The 17,021-nt window shown below is 38.8% G+C and overlaps 1 protein-coding gene across 15 annotated transcripts in view; it reads left to right on the top strand.

Annotated features, from left to right (window-relative positions):
* Positions 1-17,021, top strand: part of UAP1 (UDP-N-acetylglucosamine pyrophosphorylase 1) — a 37,383-nt gene that overhangs the window by 5,370 nt on the left and 14,992 nt on the right. For all 15 annotated transcript variants that reach the window (XM_034939313.3, XM_034939294.3, XM_034939300.3 and 12 more), the window contains 3 exons: positions 8,903-9,107; positions 11,550-11,725; positions 13,409-13,581. In XM_034939313.3, coding sequence (XP_034795204.1) covers positions 8,903-9,107; positions 11,550-11,725; positions 13,409-13,581 — 554 coding nt within the window. The remainder of the gene's footprint in view (positions 1-8,902; positions 9,108-11,549; positions 11,726-13,408; positions 13,582-17,021) is intronic.

Genomic DNA, 17,021 nt, shown 5'->3' with positions numbered 1-17,021 from the left:
TTTAAACCTGCCCTAACCTGATCCTAACCCATATTTCCAATCAACATTTTAGCTGAACCAAATAATTCACCTTTCCCTGAACATGATACCATGCCTTCCCTGCTTTTGCTCATGTTTATCCTTAGCTTGATGTGCCCTTTGCCCTTTCTCTACCTAGCTAGGTCACCTTGTACGGTCATTTCTTGGAGTTGTGCAGTGCAGTAGTTCTGCCAGTTGGGGAACTTACACTCATTCATTAAGGTTTACCACACATAATATTTTATCTGTGACCTTTTCTTTTGTGTCCCAAGTTAGAATTAGTTGTTCATGCTTTTATTTCATTCTAGCTTATCATAAGAGTTCTTCCTCAATAAATTGTAAATTCTTGAAGAACAGCCCATGTACTAGTTGTCTCTGCATGTTACGTAGCATTTAGAACAAGAGTTTTATAGTTATAAGTTGATCAATAAGTGTTTGTTGAATTGCCCCAATGCTTTTCATTCTAAAGCATGTAAAAAAATCTGTCCCCTTAACCTAATACTAATTTGTGCTTTTGAGAATGGCAAAATAGCTCAACTGTAGCTTTTGGTGGAGTTGAAAGCTGTGTTTTTTATAATCTATTACTCCTCTGTAAGTAAAATGTTGACTAAATATCGTAGCTGATTCCCTCAGTGTTGGTACGTGATCCTTGTCAAATCTGGGCCTCATTTTCTCAACTGTGAATGAGAACTTGGGCAAATACTTTCCTTAGCTTTTTAAAAGACATTATTTTATTGCAAAAATAATATTGAAATAACAGATTGCCCATAATCTCATCAAAGCTATATTTTTATTTGCTCACATTACCACCCAGTACTTGATTGTGTACATATTTTTTTGTTTCTTTGTGGTTTTTTTTGAGACAGCCTCGCTTTGTTGCCCAGGCTGGAGTGCAGTGGTGTGATCCTCACTCACTACAACTTCGCCTCTTAGGCTTAAGCAATACTCCTGCCTCAGCTTCCCGAGTAGCTGGGATTACAGGTGCGTACCACCATGCCCGGCTAAGTTTTTGGTATTTTTAGTAGAGATGGGGTTTCACCATGTTGGCCAGACTGGTCTCGAACTCCTGACCTCAAGTGATCCGCCCACCTGGGCTTCTCCAAGTACTGCGATTACAGGTATGAGCCACTGTGCCCGGGCAGATTGTATATATATTTGATTTCATAGATGTGTAGTAATACTATACATACAATCTTATAGTCTATATTTACAACATGGCTATTTTTATTTTGTTTTCCACTCTTTGGCATCCCCTTACCCCCTGTAAAAAGAAAGATTACTGGCATTATCAACCTGCTGTATACCTCTCTCTGTCTTTCTCCAGGCTGACAAATTTACTGATTTTCAAAGGGTGTTCCAAAGAACCCAAGGGTTTTCACTGTTGGGGAAGCTGCCTCTTATAGGGAGGGAGGGAGCAGATACTAAACTGGTAGGTCTCCAACCCCTTTATCCTCTACTATGAGTAGTTCTGCCTTTTTCTGTTCTGTGTGTTTGATCTTTACATGAGGTTTTATTTAAAAGAGTTTAGAAGTTTAAAAACAGTTTGAAAATAATTGGATCTTCTTCAAGGAGGTGCTTTTCAGATGTAAAATGCTTGGTAGTAGCTAACCTAGCTTTTTGCTTAGGATAGGGCTCTGCCACTAAGATGTGAGAGAATGATGCCTAGGTATGTCCTTGTGAATGAAGAGTTTCAGTGATACCATGACTTCTATTACTTTGGATTCACCAATCCTTCCCTTCTTCCCTGGGTTTCAAAAAGGCTACTATTCCAAACCAAAAGCCACACAGGCCTTTCTTTACCCTCTAGTATCCCAGTTGCCTATATTTTTCCTGGGGATTTTAAGGGGATGAAGTCTTAGTAGTAACTCTTATGGAAAGTCAAAACTTTGACCTTGTGTAATGGGGAACATAAGCCACAATTAAGGTATCCTATAATTTGAGTCTTCTTTATGGCCTTTTTGTTGGACTATGTGGAGCTAGTCTACATTTATGACTTTTCATGTAAACTAAAATCCGGAACTATTAGAACCAAGTATAGCATAACACGGTGCAAACTTCCTTTTGGCTTAGTGTCAAAGGAAAGATATTTATCTGTAGCTTAAACAGTAAGGGTGGAGAAGGAGACTTTATGTTGACATTATATCCTTTTCACTTAGCCAGAAACTACCGTGTGTCTGCAAATTCATAACAAAATGAAGTTTCTGCAGTAAGTTATCAAAGGGAAGAGAAGCCATTGTGAAGATCATGGCATTGTATTTCAGGTAGTAGGAAGATCCTGGTAATTGTATCAGGGACAGTTTTTACTTCCCCACACCCCCACCTCCTCAGAATGGGGGAATGAAAGCATTGTCCAGTAATTGCAAAGTATCTGGTGGTTATTCAGATGATAATGGACATTTTTACAACTAGAGTGGAAAATTATTTATTTCTGAAGGTCGAATATAAGTGACCACTGTACTCCTTGTTGAAGAGAGATCTTGCTTTATTTCTTGAAGTTTTCTGGACAGTTGTAGAAAATGGAATGTAAAGGAGCAACTAGAAAATCTTTATTTTACAAAGCTGAGATCTTGAAAGAGAAGTAATTATAAGCTTTGAGAATGCTGTGTTAGTAAAGATACACTGGGAAAACCTGTTTGCTTGATAAAAATTCCCATTCTTTATTAAAACAAATGCATGCTTATTTGAACACAGATCTACCAATTTTATATTATAATATCTAATTAGTATTCAGTCTTAGCCTTTTTTGCCTATGAGACATTTTCCTATTAATCATAATGGTGCTTCTCTACCATATAGCACTATAGTAAAGTAAGTGGATTATTTAGAAGAAATGCATTCTTAACATTATCTCCTCTACATTTTTTGAAATCTAGGGTATTGGTGTTTTTAATAGATTTGTTTTATTTTAAAAGTAATACAGCTGGGCATGGTGGCTCATGCCTGTAATCCCAGCACTTTGGGAGGCCAAGGCAGGAGGATCATGAGGTCAGGAGATCGAGACCATCCTGGCTAACACGGTGAAACCCCGTCTGTACTAAAAATACAAAAAATTAGCCGGGTGTGGTGGCAGGTGCTTGTAGTCCCAGCTACTCGGGAGGCTGAGGCAGGAGGATGGTGTAAACCCAGGAGGCGGAGCTTGCAGTGAGCCAAGATCGCGCCACTGTACTCCAGCCTGGTCGACAGAGCGAGACTCCGTCTCAAAAAAAAAAAAAACATACTTATTTTAGAGAAACTGGAAAATACTAAAAATTACAAGGGAAAAAATACTAATCTCTGTGATTCCACCATACAGAGATACTCACTAGTAATATTTTACAGTCTTTTCTTTCACACACACACATATGCATATATTGGGATTGTGTATAGTTTTGTAGCCTGCACAAGAATTTATCATGAAAAATGTCAAGGATATTTTGAAACAAATATTTAGTGGCAAATTTAGTATAGTGAACCCCCACATAAGCCCCCTTGATTAAAAATTATGAAAGTTTTGCTCCTTTTGCTTTCTCTCTCCCTCTTTTTTTCCCCCCTTTGCTGCAGTATTTTAAGGCAAATCCCAAACATCATGTTATTTTTATCCTCATATAGTTTGGTATCTATGTCTAAGTATATGGGCGTTTTCTTACTAATCACATGCCATTATTATACCTAATGAAATTCATCTAATGTAATCTCTGCTATCAAAAACTGGTTCAGATAGAGATTTTCCTGATTAGTCTGCTTTTTGTGCTTACTATTTTGGGGAAATATTGTAGTTTCAGCTATAACGTGATTAAAAATTAAAGACTTAAATTATTCTCTCTAACTTTCTTGGATAGCTTTCCTTTATTCCTACCAGTTGAGTAGCCTGTTTACCCAACTCCACTCGTCCTGGAGTTCTGATAATTTAAATGAAAGTTCTGACAGTGCTTTACTTCAAAAGGACCTGTGCTATCTTCCTTGTTAAAGTGTATAGGAGGAACTAGTCTAAGTAGGAAGTTATCCAGGAAGCATTTGACCTCTGACAGGCCACTGTAAACTTTTCTCTCTGTTTCTTGTGAATGTTATCAGAAAAAGTGCTTAGATTCTCTTGGGCCCACAATGCATGACTCTCCAAGGAGAGAGATACTCCAGCCCTAGAAATGTGTCAGTCTGGCTTTCTTTTTTTTTCCAACTTCTGATTTTTTTGTTTGTTTGTTTGTTTTTGAGACAGAGTCTCACTCCGTTGCCCAGGCTGGAGTGCAATGGCATGATCTCGGCTCACTGCAACCTCTGCCTCCCGGGTTCAAGCCATTCTCCTGTCTCAGCCTCCCCAGTAGCTGGGATTATAGGTGCCTGCCACCACACCCAGCCAATTTTTGTATTTTTAGTAGAGACGGGGGTTTCAACATGTTGGCCCGGCTGGTCTTGAACTCCTGACCTCAAGTGATTTGCCTGCCTTGGCCTCCCAAGTGCTGGGATTACAGGTGTGAGCCACTGCACCTGGCTGCTTTTTAAAATTTCAATTTCAGTTTTGCCTGTGTTGAGTTCCCTTGTGTAGGAAAATTATTAACCCTTATGTCTTATCATGGAGAGATAGAAAGGGTGATACAGTGTTGAACTTTTCAGTGTTTTTCAGTATTTCTGCAGAGGTAGCTTTAGGATAGAAATTTATAATTTCCTAATTGTCACATGGGTTTAAATACATTTATATTTAGTTAACATTTTTCAGGTGGGTGCTGTGCTGCCCATATAAAATTTATGTTATGACAAAAGCAGTCCCAAAAAGCTTATTGAATTTTATTGGGCCACTTAATTCAAAACAGCATTTTATCTGTCATCATAAGACAGATACTAATTTATGTGTTACATACTTTTGGTAAACATTGCAACTTTATCGTAGTAACAGCTGAAGTAGATGAGTACTGAGTACTTCAGCCAGTGTGCACACAATTTGATACTGTGAACAATAGCTGTAGCTGCATTTCATTTGTGAATTACAGCTGGCCTTGATTCTCCAGGAACTGCTGCCTTTTCTCTTGTTTTTCACTGTTTGCTCATAAGTGAGATGTGTAAACAGGAAGAAGTTAATGAAAAGCCTTTTTATTGCAAATATATGTGGATTGTGTTATAATTCATTATAATAGTTGTGGTTAAATAGAGATGAGTAAGTGGATATCTACCTGGTAGTGTACATCTGATTGGCATCATCTCAGTGCCACTGTTAATTGGTGACTGGACTGGTTATCAGGTTCGGAGATGGAAAGAAGCACTAAAGAGCGAACAGGAGTTTAGGAAACAAGCGCATGCCATTTATCTGAATAAAGAATGAGGCCACTGTGAGCTGCTGGTTAGCAAAACTTTAAATGTGAAGCAACTGGAGAGTAGGAATGAAGCAGTAATTTAGGGAACCCATCTAAGGAAGAGAAAAGTTTATACAGGGCTATTTTGATACCTGGTTAGACCTATAGAAAGCACTGAATTGATGTTGAATGCCATCAGGTGAGCAGGAGCTGAGACATGGAGCTGGCTCTGGGAGTGTAGCTTTTACCTTTTTCAGGTCAGTTAGCTGAGGGAAATAACTTTCCTGGGACTGAGAGTGAAAGTAAGAAGTCAGGAAGAAGGTTGGCACCATGTTAAGAGTAAAACAACTTAAAACACATGTGCCATATGAAGAAAATGTACTGTATAAAAAGAACAGAGATCTCTGTGTCCAAAATGTAGGTATTTGGCACTTCTTTTGAAGATGTTCAGAAATATTTTTTATTATAACACCTTTGATGGTATGCAAGTGTCCAGACAGGAGTTCTTTATCTGCATTTCGAAAATGGTACAAAACCTGACCTGAATAGACATGAGACTATTTGTCAACTTTATTTATCCCACTTAATGTGATTATAGGGTGCTGTTTCATATCTGCTGGGGACATATATAATTATAATATAGCATTTTATATATGTACTATAGTCCTTTTATAAATTTTGAAGAGTTCTGCGTTCTGAAACAAATCTGACCCATGGGTTTAGGTAAGAGATTGTGGACTCGTATTTTAAAACAATGCTTTGTAGGTGACAGCAGAATTAAATTTATTTTCTAGAAACCATAGTTTATTTGATATAATAAAAAAAAAAGAAATAGCTGGAATGATTGCTGAATAATGTTCTTGGACTATACTTACTAATAAAGGAAAAATAGAGTCAGAACTGGCTCTAAATTTATAATGGGGTTATTTTTTTCTTTTTTTTTTTTTTTTTTTTGAGACGGAGTCTCACTCTGTTGCCCAAGCTGGAGTGCAGTGGCACGATCTCAGCTCACTGCAGCCTCCGCCTCCTGGGTTCAAGCAATTCATCTGCCTCAGCCTCCTGAGCAGCTGGGATTACAGGCATGCACCACCACACCCAGCTAATTTTTGTATTTTTAGTAGAGACGGGGTTTCACCATGTTGGCCAGGCTGGTCTTGAACTCCTGACCTCAGGTGATTTACCCACCTTGGCCTTCCAAAGTGTTGAGATTACAGGTGTGAGCCACTGCACCTGGCGGGGTTTATTTTTCTTTATGTTGTTGACCTACTAGTGTATTAGCTTTAAGAAAACCCAATATGTCAAAAACAAAGCACAAAGTTGGTAAATGAAATAAACCCACATTACCTAAGGATTTTAAAATAATAATTGATACTTGCCATCACTGCTGCGTCGTCTGGCTTAGCCTATAATTGTGGCCAGTGGCCAGGTTTGTTCACAGAATTTCTAAGAATTCTAATGAAAGTGTGAAACTCAGAAAACAAGAATGAAACTGTTTACCATGGCTTTAATTTTATAGTTTTTCTAGCTTGCCAGAGACCCAATTTCCACATAGCCTCTTCTCACAAGCTACTCTGCCTTATGGTACTGAGACTGTCCACTTTTGAATAATAAGATGGGTCTTAGGAATGGATTATGGCAAGATTTTTTTTTTTTAATTCAGACTGAGAGCTCTTTTGTAGCTTTTATAGTTACATTTATTTGCATTTGGATCTCAAATCATCTTGAATTTATTTTGGTTTGAAGAATAACATTTTTATTCAAACATTATGCTTGATGACTACTTATTGCTGAATATTCAACTGGCAAAAATTGACGGGCTTCCAGACCAAAGAAATAAATCAGTAATGAAGATAGTCTGAGTCTTACATTCTTCTTAGCTGGTATAGATGGCCCATTTTTTAAAAAGGCATTTTATTTATTTATTTATTTTTGAGACAGAGTCCCGCTGTGTTGCCCAGGTTAGAGTGCAGTGGCACGATCTCGGCTCACTGCAACCTCTGCCTCCCGGGTTCAAATGATTCTCCTGCCTCAGCCTCCTGAGTAGCTGGGATTACAGGTGCTTGCCACTGTGCCTGGCTAATTTTTGTATTTTTAGTAGAGATGGGGTTTCGCCATGTTGGTCAGGCTGGTCTTGAACTCCTGACCTCAGGTAATCCTCCCGCCTTGGCCTTCCAAAGTGCTGGGATTACAGGCGTGAGCCACTGTGCCCAGCCTACAAAAGGCGTTTTAATAAATTAATATATATTTACATATAATAAAATGCATTAGTTGTACCTTTTGATTTTGTTTTGCTTTTGAGAAAGAGTTTTACTGTCACCCAGGCTGGAGTGCAGTGGTGCAGTCTTAGCTCACTGCAACCTCTGCCTCCTAGGTTCAAGCAATTCTCATGCCTCAGCCTCCTGAGTAGCTGGGATTACAGGCATGCACCACCATGCCTGGCTAATTTTTGTATTTTTAGTAGAGATGGGGTTTCGCCATGTTGGCCAGCCTGGTCTGGTCTGGAACTCCTGGCTTCATGTGATCTGCCTGTCTTGTAGTTTTATGTTTTTGTATTTTGTTTTTTTTTTTGAGTCTCGCTCTGTCACCCAGGCTGGAGTGCAGTGGCGCGATCTCGGCTCACTGCAACCTCCGCCTTCTGGGTTCAAGCAATTCTCCTGTTTCAGCCTACAGGTGTGTGCCACCATGCCTGGCTAATTTTTGTATTTTTAGTAGAGACAGGTTTCGCTATGTTGGCCAGACTGCTCTCAAACTCCTGACCTCAGGTGATCCACCTGCCGTGGCCTCCCAAAGTGCTGGAGTGAGCCACTGTCCAGCCAATTTTATGTTTTAACAAATGTATACTCATGTAACTACCATCCCAATCAACATAAGCACATTTCCATCACCATACAAAGACTTCTGATGCCCTTTGCAGGTGATACCCCAAGCGCATTCTTTTGAGTTGGGTTTCAAACCAGAAATCCTAACTTCAGAGCCTGAGTTCTCACCCATTATACTTTACTACTTTCCTAACTGAAGATTTATTTTCTTTATGTAGCTTACCTGCTATATTTGCATGCTCATTGATTATTTATTATAGGCTGGAGGTAATTTGATAGTGTCATCATTCATCCTGAAACTTTGGTATTTTCTTTATTCTGTCTTTTTTTTGACTTGCCACATCAATTAGTCATCAAATTTTTGCGAAACATTTATTATATCTCTTGGTTCTTACCTCCTGACATTATCAGCAAAAAATATTTAGTTCATTAAAATGCATCATCGTTCATTGTTTGGTGTTCGGTTGGGTTATATAAATTTAATTGTTTTAATAATAGAAATGTTTTTATTAGCAAGGTAGTCATCCACGATTCTATGTGGATTCTGTGTTCTCTGTGCCTTACATTGATAAGCCCCTATCTTGTTATTTCAGTCCCGTGTGATCAATAAAAGCAGCAAGCAGGCTTTGGTCCAAGCCAGATTCTCCACCACTAGCCTGTACCCCAAATCAGCAAATGGCCTCAGGACAAGGCAGCTGTATAGCCTTACTTCCTTTTTGATGAGTCTTTGCTGCTACCTATGTATGTTTAATACTAAAGTGTTGAATTGTAGAGGTTTTGTGATACAAGTGTCTTCTTTTCTAGGACTTTTCCAGATTTCTCAGAATAAAGTAGCAGTTCTTCTTCTAGCTGGTGGGCAGGGGACAAGACTCGGCGTTGCATATCCTAAGGGGATGTATGATGTTGGTTTGCCATCCCGTAAGACACTTTTTCAGATTCAAGCAGAGCGTATCCTGAAGCTACAGCAGGTTGCTGAAAAATATTGTGGCAACAAATGCATTATTCCATGGTAAGATACGTCTCATTGGAGTGTGTCTGAACATATATTGTTTTGTAATATTCAAAATGCATATATACTTTATGCACTCACAGACATATTTCTTGTTACTGTTGATTTTCTTGGGAGGTATAATTTACTATATATTTTAAAAGTGCTATATATTATTGCTTGATAGATGGCCACTATTGACTTAATAAGCAATATATACTCACCGCCAACTTTTACATTCCTGACTGAGTACCTTAAAGTACTCAGTGAGCTCTCTGCATCTAGAAACTCATATTTTCAGGTACCAGGTTATTTAGCTCTCCCACACCCATGCGCCTCTTCCGCATACACACCAGGTGAAAGCTGCATTGACTTCTGTGCTATGGGCCATACTTGTGTCCTCAGCCTTTACTAGTATGCTGTATTCTCAGGTTCTCAGGGGCTCCACCTTGGTCAGTGTTAGTTCCTTCCCTTTTTTTTTTTTTTTTTTTTTTGAGACAGGGTCTGTCTCAGTCACCCAGGCTGGAGTGCAGTAGTGCAGCCTTAGCTGACCGTCACCTTTGCCTTCTGGTCTGAAGCCATCCTCCTACCTCAGCCTCCCCAGTAGCTGGGAATACAGGCACCTGCCACCATGCCTGGCTAATTTTTTTTTCTTTTTGAGAGGGAGTCTTGCTCTGTCCCCAGGCTGGAGTGCAGTGGCGCAATTTCGGCCCACTGCAACCCCTGCCTCCCGGGTTCAAGCGGTTCTCCTGCCTCAGCCTCCTGAGTAGCTGGCATTACAGGCACACACCACCACACCTGGCTAATTTTTGTATTTTTAGTAGAGATGGAGTTTCACCATGTTGGTCAAGCTGGTCTTGAACTCCTGACCTTGTGATCTGCCCGTCTCAGCATCTCAAAGTGCTGAGATTACAGGCATGAGCCACCGCGCCCGGCTATTTTTTTTGTTTTTTTTGTAGAGACAGGGTTCTGGTCTCAAATTCCTGAGCTCAAGTGAGCTGCCCCCCTCGACCTCCCAAAATGCTGAGATTACAGGTGTGAGCCACTGTGTCCAGCCAGTGTTAGTTTCCTAAGGACCAAGAGATTACAGAAGATCCTGCTCTGCTTTTTATAAGTTTTTGGTTCAGCTCTTTAATCTCTTTCCCCGAGCAGTTTTGGAAGTTAGCATGTTTTGAGGGGAAAATCAGCTGTGTGTTTGAGGTCCCCCAAGTCCCTATCTTGTTATTTCAGTCCCACGTGATCAACAAAAGCTCTACTAGTTTCTGTCCCCGAGCAGCAGCCTTTGGTCCAAGCCATATTCACCACTAGCCTGTACCCCAAGTCAGCAGGTGCCCTCAGGACAAGGCAGCTGTATAGCCTCAGTTCCCTTTTGAAAGATTCTGTCTCTGGACTTACAGTTCCAATCTATTTGGCCTCTGAAGCTCTCTGATGCCTTTAAAAAACTGCTTTTTGTAATTTTCATAGCTCTTCTAGCTCTTCTCACCACGAGTACTGGCCTGCTGTGAACTGTTTTGTTCATCTTGATTCCTGTGGGGAATTTGGAGGAACATCTGTGTTCTAAGTGGCCAACATTCTACTTACAGCCCTGGCCTCCTACTATCATATTGAATTTTCTTCTCTCTCTTTCTTCCATCTCTTCACAACTCAGAATTTCTGTTCTTATGCAGAGAAGTTTAGCCACTTCTTCTGTCATCTTCTAAATATATCCAAATCTTTTGTACCTAAAGTTCAAAATATCCAGGATAATTTGTTAAACAGACAGATACCTCCTGTGGTATGAAATTATACCATTTTGTTTATTCATTTAACAAATATTAATTGAGTGTCTTTTTATAGGTGTTGAGGATAAATCAGTAACCCAAACAGGCAAAAATCCCTTCTTATATGTAGTTTACATTCTAGTAAGGGCAAAAGCTACCACAGTCACTAATTATAGTTTTAGAAATAATTTTTTTCTTTTTTGCCACACTAGCATGGGTTGGATTTTTGTGACAACAGAAAGTATAATTATACTTTTATGATTTTTAAATGGAGGGTTAACAGAGCCCAGACTGCATTTCAGATTTCAATAAAAAGAACCCCAAGAGATCATTAAACTGTATTGCAGTTACCTTTTTCTTCCTGTTTTATTCAGAATAGGCATTTCAAATTTAAAATACACTTTCACAGAGTTCCAAAATGTTTACTTAAGCCATTTTATAGGTTCTCTTGAAGGAGGTATGTTTAGTATGTTTAATATTGTAAGTAGATTTATTTCATACGTAAGAGTTGATGAAATTACTGAAAGAAATTCTCCTTGGGTAACAGCTAATGAATGTGTCTTACCCAGGAAAAATATGAAGGAAGTCAAAATAATAAGCAAGTGCTTTCAAAGATATCTTTAGCTTAGGAAATAGATGAAACTTTATTTTGCCCTAGTCCACCTAGCACGGTTGCTTAGAAGATCTGATTTTCTCTTGTAAGGTATATAATGACCAGTGGCAGAACAATGGAATCTACAAAGGAGTTCTTCACCAAGCACAAGTACTTTGGTTTAAAAAAAGAGAATGTAATCTTTTTTCAGCAAGGAATGCTCCCCGCCATGAGTTTTGATGGGAAAATTATTTTGGAAGAGAAGAACAAAGTTTCTATGGCTCCAGGTTTGTAATCATCCTTATTTAATGGTGACTAGAAAGGATAACAACATAAATCATCAAATGTTGATTTTCTTTTTAACATGGTGATTTGGATATTTAAACATTAATATATATGTGTTTTTTGCAGCTTGGAAATGATTTAAAAAGATGAAAATGCCCGTTGGTGTAATGGATACACTTTTATGCTTGTTGTGGGTGTCTGCTCTATGGAGCAATTTGAGGAGCATTCAGGGTATTCTTTCTCTATAACAAGTATTTTATTTTTTATTTTTTAAAATTTTTGAGACAGAGTCTCACTCTGTTGCCCAGGCTGGAGTGCAGTGGCGCAATCTCGGCTCACTGCAACCTCTGCCTACTGGGTTCAAGTGATTCTCCTGCCTCAGCCTCCTGAGTAGCTGGGATTACAGGCACGCGCCACCATGCCCAGCTAAGTTTTTGTATTTTTTTGTAGAGAAGGGGTTTCGCCATGTTGGCTAGGCTGGTCTCAAACTCCTGACCTCAAATGGTGTACCTGCCTTGGCCTCCCAAAGTGCTGGAATTACAGCCGTGAGCCACCGCGCCCAGCCATATAGCAAATATTTTATGTATACTGCAATGTTCATGGCTACGTTGTTTATTATAGTGAAAACTTGGAAACCATATGCTATTTAATAAATGAGAGGCTAAATTATCGTTTAAAAATAGCATTAATTCTTAAATAGCATTAAAATAATTGGTGGCATTAAATGCTAAACATTATTTCAGCAAGTTAAGTAAGAGAATGCAAAATGAAAAACTGCATACAGTCTATGATTAGGGCCACTGCTTTGCACAATTCCAGGTAGTGCATACAAATCATGGTTTATTAATGGGACCCACTAGAATTGGACAGTGTATTGCCTGTGTAGCCACATTCAGTGACCCTGAGTACAACCTCAGTCTATAAAAATAGACCTACTGACAGTTTTATATTTATGAGAATCTGTACTTGGAGGAAAGGCTGAAAAGAAATTAATAGTATTAACAGTGGTGCTCTCTAGATGTAGGCTTTTATTTCATCTTAATTCTTTTGGTTAATGGAAGAGTTACTATTCTTAGCTGTATTTTGTGAAGTTGTCTAATTTTTCATCACTTAAGCTATGGTTAAGGTTGTTATTGGACAAAGTACATTAAAGCAGCATTATAAATAGATGGAGAAAGAAGAGGCTTTATTTATATCTCGTTTAAATCACCTTAGGCCTTCATATCAATCTGTTTTTTTAACAAATGATTTGATACAAAATACTTACGTATTTTTGAGATGGGTGAAATTGTCAGCGTTGGGGTTATAAATACAGAGCTAACTTGAATCATACAAATGTTAATGAAACTTGAAATGTTATGAAATAATCATTGCCTGATAAAGGATTTTATATCATACAATATATTACTAAAAGGGGCTGAGTTAAAAAGAAAGATATGGTTTTTGGGGTTGCCTGATCTTACATTGATAGTGTTATTCTCTGGATAGTTAATGCTAAGTAACCTTCAAAATCCTATAGTTCAATTTTTTTGACGCCTGATTCCTTCCTTATGGATATTCAGTTTTCTTGCCTTTGTAAAGCGAATTTTGTTTTTTAGGGATCTTAACCCTAGTTTGGAAACAATCTTTGTGTTACCTTTATGATGGATTTTGATATGCTACTAATGGGCTATTTTGTTTTCCAGATGGGAATGGTGGTCTTTATCGGGCACTTGCAGCCCAGAATATTGTGGAGGATATGGAGCAAAGAGGCATTTGGAGCATTCATGTCTATTGTGTTGACAACATATTAGTAAAAGTGGCAGACCCACGATTCATTGGATTTTGCATTCAGAAAGGAGCAGACTGTGGAGCAAAGGTAATGCCTTTCTCAACTATGGTGAGGCTTTTGATGGTCTTGCTCTGTCATATATGCGTTCCAGAAGTCAAACCAAGTTTATTAGGGTGATTTGAATATTTTAGAACCATTTATCTCTCTAAAGTAACTAAACGGTCCCACACCCACTTTTTTTCTTAAATTGGCAAGACTTGATTCTAGATGTAATGTTGTATACTTATCACAGGTAAGAGTTTAAACTATGTGAGGAGGATTTGTAAGTACTTGGGAAAGTGGTCATCACTAGACCTGGGTTGGATTCATTAATATCAAATTGTGTTCAATCAGATTAATCCAACTTTTTTCCTGTGACAAAGTTATTGGAGTAGGTAAGGAAAATGTGGTAGAAATAACAGATTTAGACTTCCTAAGTCAGGTGACAAGGTATCTTATGATGTTCTTTCGAATAAGATAGAAATATGCAAGTTGGGCATAAGGACAATTAAAGAGATGAATAACTGCTTGAATGACCACACACAGACTGATACTAAGTTGGAGGGAGGTTTGTAATGATATGTAATGAGTCTGTTCTTGGCATTGTACTTTTCAACACGTTTTTAGTTGTATAGGTGATGGCATGTCTTTATGGTAGCAAAAAATATATATATTATAGCTAGAAATAAAATAGACAGCAAACATGCAAACCTTTAAAAACACTTTGGAAGACTTAAAAATGCTGATATAAACATTACTAGAAGTCTGTATAGGTATCCATTCTCATCAAAAACAGTATAATAAAAGCCCAGTCAAAATCTCAGTGAGACTATTTTGGGGACACTTGACAGAATGATTGCAAAGTTTAGAATAAACATGTAAAGGTGGCCAGGAAAATGTTGAGAAAGGATGAAGATAAGGGAGGAAAGGGGGCTGAAGACCATCTATCAAGCATTAAAAGGAATTGTAAATTAAAAGAGTGTGGTACTGGAACCAGAATAGAATGACAGATTAATGAAAATAGAGTAGGTCAGTCAGAAACACATCTGTGTATGTATAAGAAGAACATATTTTATAAAATATGGCCTTTTGACTCAGTGGAGGAAATGAATGAAATAACTGGCTAACAATAAAGTAAGATCTCTCTGTCAAAGCTCATACAAATATCAGTTTTAGGTGGATTACACAGTTAAATATTTAAAAATGAAATCATAAAGGTATTAGAAGAAAATTAGAAGAATTTTATAATTGTGATGCAAAAGGAAGACCTTTCTACCGAAAGCAGTAACCATATAGGCTTCTGACAAAAACAAATTCGATTTCAAATTATTTTGAAATATCTGTATTTAAAAAGAAGATCTGCCAAAGAAGTTATTTCTCTCAAAGTTAATCTAGAAATTTTATGCAAAGTCTCATTGGAAGCTGAAATCTTAAATTTACTGATACAAGTTTTGAGAGATTAAGCTGATAGACCTAATAAGCCTCCTCTGGACTCTGAAAATAAGCATTGGTTTAGTTCAGTTATTTAAGACTTCTATCTGTTCCAATACTCTGTGAGTATCTGAACTGTATTTTTTTGTTTTTTTGTTTTTTTTTAGCCACAGACTCACTATGTCATCTAGGCTGGAGTGCAGTGGCAGGATCTCGGCTCACTGCAACCTTTGCCTCCTGGGTTCGAGTGATTCTCCTGCCTCACCCTCCCCAGTAGCTGGGATTATAGGCACACGCCTTCCACTTGGTGTCACTCTTTTTTTTTTTTTTTTTTTTTTGAGACGCAGTCTCGCACTGTCGCCTGGGCTGGAGTGCAGTGGCATGATCTTGGCTCACTGCAACCTCCGTCTCCCAGGTTCAAGCAATTCTCCTGCCTCAGCCTCCCGAGTAGCTGGGATTATAGGCACCCACCACCAGGCCCAGATAATTTTTTTGTATTTTTAGTACAGATGGGGTTTCACTATGTTGGCCAGGCTGGTCTCGAACGCCTGACCTCATGATCCACCCGCCTCAGCCTCCCAAAGTGCTGGGATTACAGGCGTGAGCCACCGTGCCCAGCCGGTGTCACTCTTTTTTCCTAAAATAGAAACTTAAAATTGTACTGTTACGAGCTTCAGAACCAATTTAAACTTTATGCAATCAGAGAGTGTTCAACCTGGAAGGGACCCCAGAGATCATCTGGTCAACCCCTTTGATCTCAGAAATGAGAATCCTGAGTTCTAGTACTTTGTTTGTTTATTTATTTATTTATTTATTTGACAGGGTCTGGCTCTGTTGCCTAGGCTGGATTGCAGTGATGTGATCTTGGCTCACTGCAACTTCTGCCTCCAGGCTCAGCAATTCTCCTGCCTCAGCCTCTGGAGTAGCTGGTACCACAGGCGTGCACCACCACACCTGGTTAATTTTTCTGGGTCTTTTTGTATTTTTAGTAGAGACAGGGTTTCACTGTGTTGCCCAGGCTGGTCTTGAACTTCTGACCTCAGGTGATCTGCCTGCTTTGGCCTCCCAAAGTGCTGGGATTACAGGCGTGAGCCACTGCACCTGGCCAGAGTTCTAGTACTTTATAAGACTCAGGCTCAAGGTTCTTTATCACATTAACAGAGCCAGGATTAGAGTTCATGTTTCCCAACTTCCTAGTCTTATATTATATTACATTATAGAACCATACTCTTTAGATTAGTTTTTGCTGACAGTTCAAAAATCTTTAAACTGGTGTGCTAACTTTTGTGAGTACACTAATCACGCAAAGATGCAAGTGTTAAGTCACTCCTCTCCATTACCTGTGGGCTCTGTAGGATAAATCCAGACTCAGTCTTCCTTGCAAAGACACTCACTGTTTAGTCCTGTGTCTGGCATGTAATGTAGTAGTCATTCAGTGAATGAATAAGTAAATATTCAGATGGAACCAAAATATGACTAGACTGGCATATATTAAAATCTTTTAGAAATGTTAGAAGCCGTTTACATAATTGCTCCCCTGCCCTTTTAAAATAAGAAAATCAAAGCATTAAAATATGTATCTTAAAACACCTAAGTTAGGGGATGATTCATACTGTGGTAGTAGAATTATTTGCAGTACTTTATTTTTATTGTATTTATTTATTTTGAGACAGGGTCTCACTCTGCCACCCAGGCTGGATATGCAGTGGCATTATCATGGCTTCACTGCAGCCTTGACCTCCTGGGTTCAGGTGATCCTCTCACCTCAGCCTCCTGAGTAGCTGAGACTACAGGCACCCGGCACCATGCCTGGCTAATTTTTGTATTTTTTGTAGAGGTGGGGTTTTGCTACGTTGCCCAGGCTGGTCTTGAAATCCTGGGCTCAGGTGATCTGCCTGCCTGAGCCTTCCAAAGTGCTGGGATTACAGGTGTGAACCACTATGCCTGGCCTGCAGTACTTTAATAGGCCCCTGTCTTGGTGCATTAAGTATTTTTTATGGAGTGAAGAACATGAGAAAAGACTGAAAGAGTGAGGTAGTTTGCAAAAGTACAAAGTT

The sequence above is a fragment of the Pan paniscus genome, chromosome 1 (assembly GCF_029289425.2).
Source record: "Pan paniscus chromosome 1, NHGRI_mPanPan1-v2.0_pri, whole genome shotgun sequence".
Taxonomy (NCBI): domain Eukaryota; kingdom Metazoa; phylum Chordata; class Mammalia; order Primates; family Hominidae; genus Pan; species Pan paniscus.
The sequence above is the reverse complement of the archived record's forward strand: the minus strand, read 5'-3'. Positions and strand labels throughout refer to the sequence as shown.